The 4,658-nt window shown below is 42.9% G+C and overlaps 1 protein-coding gene across 1 annotated transcript; it reads right to left on the minus strand.

Moving 5' to 3' along the window:
- Window positions 1-541: 541 nt before the first annotated feature.
- On the minus strand, window positions 542-1,710 carry LOC113193433 (MCL1 apoptosis regulator, BCL2 family member). Its single transcript, XM_077794531.1, is given in 5 exon segments — window positions 542-576; window positions 579-905; window positions 1,132-1,171; window positions 1,173-1,232; window positions 1,573-1,710. Coding segments are annotated over 5 exon segments (600 nt in total).
- Window positions 1,711-4,658: the final 2,948 nt, after the last annotated feature.

Here is a 4,658-nt window from a genome sequence, read left to right on the forward strand (position 1 = left end):
CTATTCAAGAAAATATACCCGGGGAAGCTAATCACAGAGGAAAAGCTTCCCTTCACTGGTGCATAGTAATGAGGCTTCTAGTCATAGCTCAATTACTTGTAGCTTAAGTTATTCTTTACAGATCATTGGCATCTTAGTGCTTCTCTTTTCACACTATGGGAAATTAATGAATTTGGAGGGCATATTTAATGAATTTTATGACTAGCCTGGCTACTGACCACTCTTCTGGTTCTAGACAAGGAAATTAAGTTTTTCGACTAAATCTAACATTCCCCCTCTGTGGCCTCCCAGTTTGCTTGGTGCTGAAAGTGAACTTTGCTTCTTTCATACAGTGAAATCTTCAAGGGGGATTACTTTTCCCATGTATTTATTCTTCTTAGACATAATCCTCTTGCCACTTGCTTTCTGGCTAGGTTGCTAGAGTGACGCTCTTGGAGGTTACAGTCTGGGCAGCTTGAAGTCCAACTTCATAAATACATTTGATCTCACAGAAATTTTGGTGTCTGGAGTTGGTAAACAGTCAACTATTGTACTTACAAGGCTATCTTATTAGATACACCAAACCAGCTCCTACTGAGCAACACTTGCAAAAGCTAGCAGCACATTTCTGGTGCCACCTTATAGGTCCTTTACGTGGAAGGACTCCACAAACCCATCCCAGCCTCTTTGTTTGACAAGCTAGTCCCGTTTTGTCCTTAGGAGCATGTCTGTGATACTTTCTGCTAAGGGTTCAATGCAGCATTCTTGGTTTATGCTCTTCAAGTGTTTGGCCACAAAGGCACCAAAAGAAATGAGAGTCACAATCCTGCCCCAGTTTGTTACTCTGTCACTGAAAACAAGGACAATCACGCGAGACAGACTATTGACATCATCCTCGTTTTTGATGTCCAGCTTCCGAAACATGCCTGGGGAGAAAAGCACGCACGTCCTCGTGGCCCCTTTGTCTGGGCCGGGCAGAGGTTGCCTGCCCACCCGCGGCGGGGAGGTCGCTCTACACAGGCGCTACCGAGCTGGGGCGGCCACACTCTATTGCCATCCCCCCCCTTCCGCGTCTCTGGACAGGACTGCACTTCCAAAAGCACCCGTCCGGCGGCCCCGCAAGGCCCTTAGGTCCGCCCGGCGCCGCCTTACCTTGGAAGGCTGTCTCGTGGTTGCGCTGCACTCCTTCGCTTGATCCGCCGCAGGGTCTCCAGCGCCTTCCTGCTGGCGGCCACCGACCCGCTGGTCGCCGCCTGTCCTCCTCCTCCTCCTCCTCCTCCTCCTCCTCCTCCTGCTGGCGGCCACCGACCCGCTGGTCGCCGCCGGTCCTCCTCCTCCTCCTCCTCCTCCTCCTCCTCCTCCTCCTCCTCCCCCTCCCCCTCCTCCCCCTCCTCCCCCTCCCCCTCCTCCCCCTCCTCTTCCTCCTCCTCCTCCTCCTCCTCCTCCTCCTCCCCCTCCTCCTCCTCCCCCTCCTCCTCCTCCCCCTCCTCCTCCTCCGGCAGCGGCGTCGAGGGCAGCGTCCTGCGCCTGCGCGGCTGGAGAGCTAGCGCTGGCGCTTCTGCCAGAGAGCGCGCCGGCTTCTCCTCCCCCTGCCTCTTGCTGGGCCTATGCCCCCTTCTCGGCTGCTGATAGCTGTGCTCCTGGCGGGGTGGCGCCACCCCTGGCCCCCAGCCCCGCGCCCCTGTAATAGAGGTTTAGTCCAATGACCTTGTTCCTCTTAAAGCCGAACATCCCAAGCCGCCTCCACTGTGAGACTATGGAGGCTTGGACTGCTCACTCGAAGGAGGTAGAAGTAAGTAGTCTACAATTTATTTTTAACTAGATGTGATAAGAGGCTGAGATACATAATACTATGTGAATATATTCTCACGTAAATAATGAATTCTGGAGAGCTATTAGCATTCTATTGAGAAATTTCACCATTTTGCCTATTGTCTCATTTTAAGCAACAAATTTTATGCGAAAACTTTCTCCATAAATTACAAAATGGGGGACACTAGTTTCACTCCAGGGGAATTACCGTGTTTAGACTGGAATTCTAATTATCAAGGCATTTTTTCATCGATGTAATAAAGAGTAGTGGAAGATTTTTCAATTCTTTGAACCAGACCACATATATATATTAATCTTGATAAATCTGATGTTTTTAATCAAACATTGAACTCATAGAAGCAAATGGTAGAAGAGTGGATGCCAGAGGCTGGAGATTGGGGTGAGGAGCTAGGGAAATGTTGATCAAAGATACAAAGCTTCATTTACATAGGATAAATAAGTTCAGGAGACCTATTATAGAGATGACTATAAACTAATAATAATGTATAATGGAAAATTTCTAAGAGAATAGATCTTAAATGTTGTCACAACAAAAAAATTGATAACTATATGAGGTAATGTGTACATTAATTAGTTTGATTTAACCATTTCACAATGTATTCATATAGCAAAACAATACATTGTGTACTGCAAATATATGCAATAATTATTTTAAAAATATACCTTAAAATAAATAAAAAAGCCTCCTTAAAAAAAAAAAAACTTTTATTTTATTTATTTTTATATGGTCCTGAGGCTCAAACCTCTCAGACCTCACACATGCTAGGTCTGCGCTCTACCGCTCAGCCACAACCCCAGCCCTGAAATAAGCCTCCTTAAGACTGAAGAACATAACATGAGGCATTTTCTGAGGGCTCTTCCCTGTTTGTGGTGTAGCCCTTTACAGTCTTCTGCTTTCTTTCACACATGGCTTTCAGTGCACCGTCCTGAGTAGCAATTAGTGCTAACATTGTGGATTGCAGGTGGAGGAAATAAGGCCATAGTGTCTCAAGAAGTTTAGAAGATACCAACGCATGTACAGGGTAGCATTGGTTTTGGAGCCAATATGCTTACACTCTGCCCTTGTGTTTCTAATTCTCTGATAAATAATGGAAGTGCTTCTGTCATGCATGGTGATAGGACCCTGATCAAGGAACATGATCAGACCAGAATTTTCAAAAGATTCATCTGGATAGATGGAAGGAGCACTTTCAATGAGTGGTAAGCTGCCCTGAGGCCATCCAATAATAAGTATTTTATGATAAGTAAATATTAGCATATAACATAACTCTATTATATTATTGTAAATAATATAAATTATTGCTAACTAAAATTAACAACCAAATTCTGAATTTTGAGCCATTCAGTCTTCAAGAACTTAGTAACCTCTGAGAAAATAGTAAGCTTGCTATTTGCTAATAAATGGTGGTTAATATTGTTATTTTACTTGGATTATAAAGAGGGATGGAAATATAGATAATTTGATCTTCAAAATTATTTGTTTATTTTATATCATGTATCAGTGGAATGAGAACTCATGGGGCTTTGGAAGTTCTGTATTTGGTACCATTTTTTGAATAGGCAGTAAGGACCCCTATTCTGGGCTCTGTGTTTTAGTGGGCTCTTGTCCACTTCCAGTTGTACCACTCATCAAAGGATGATTTATCTTTGGGATTAATGGACCAGCTGGAGCTCACACCATCCCATTATTTTTAGTAATGGTCTGGGATCCCAGACCTTGACTTTTCAGACCCCTCCAGACTTGTGTCTGCTTCTAGGGTATGTGAATGCTCCCTTCCCGTCTTCCTGCCCACTGATGTTATCTTACCATACAGGTATATATGCTTCTAAGCTTAAGGGAGTGGTCTACAGGCAGCTTTGTATGCATGTATGGGGTATACACACGTGAATCTCAATTAACCTCAATTAACTCACCTTTTCTGGGAGTCTTCTTTTATACTCTCATCTCGAGTCCCTCAGATATTTATGATGAGGTCTTGTACATAAAGAAATGTCCTCATTTTACAGATCCTGAATAAATATTGCTTGCATAAAAGGTCCTATTAGTTGTGTGCATTGGAATGGCTCTGACGTTCACATGAACTCCCTCCTAGGGCAAGATGAACACTGGGATGGAATGAGAAAAGGAGGAAGCTAGGGCTTCACACTGCAATCTGGGGGCTGGAGACTAGGGAATGACTCTCTTCCCTGCCAAATACTGATGTGGAATAATAAGGAATCTGTGATTTAATTCAAACATGACCTTCTAGGTTATTATGAAGGTATATTTTTCAAGTGTGGAGGATAAAATTTATTTTTACTTCCTAGTTATACTTTATAAATGGTGCTACACTAGTAAATACTTAAAAAGAGGCTCTTGGAAAATAAACAAATATTCAGGCAAAGACCTATTGAGTTCTAGTGTTTGCTATTTATTGTGACCAAAATGCTTCTACTATGATTTATTTCTCTCTACCATTGACACGTTACTGAATTTGAATTTGGAAATTGATGCATATAAATAGCACTCTTCAGCTTAGAAGACCTGGCTCTAGCCCATCACTATTTACAATTTTATGTATTCATACATGTGGGTGGTGTAGGAATCTCAATTAACCTCAATTAACTCAGCTTGGCTGTGAGTCTCCAAGTATGTATTTTAATGTTGCTACCATGCCAAAAGTGAGCCTTCTCCCCCTCCTCAATATATTCTTAGCAGTTAGATTTTTTTTGTTTTCTTTCTTTTTTTTCTACTTTGTAGTGCCACAAGTAGCTTTTGTTTTACCTACTATTTCCCAAATGCCTAAGAAAAAAACTTCTTTTAAACATAGCAAAGACCTTGTCTGTGAGTCTTCCTTTATACTATC

Source organism: Urocitellus parryii, unplaced genomic scaffold, assembly GCF_045843805.1.
Source record: "Urocitellus parryii isolate mUroPar1 unplaced genomic scaffold, mUroPar1.hap1 Scaffold_232, whole genome shotgun sequence".
In the NCBI taxonomy this organism is placed as follows: Eukaryota; Metazoa; Chordata; class Mammalia; order Rodentia; family Sciuridae; genus Urocitellus; species Urocitellus parryii.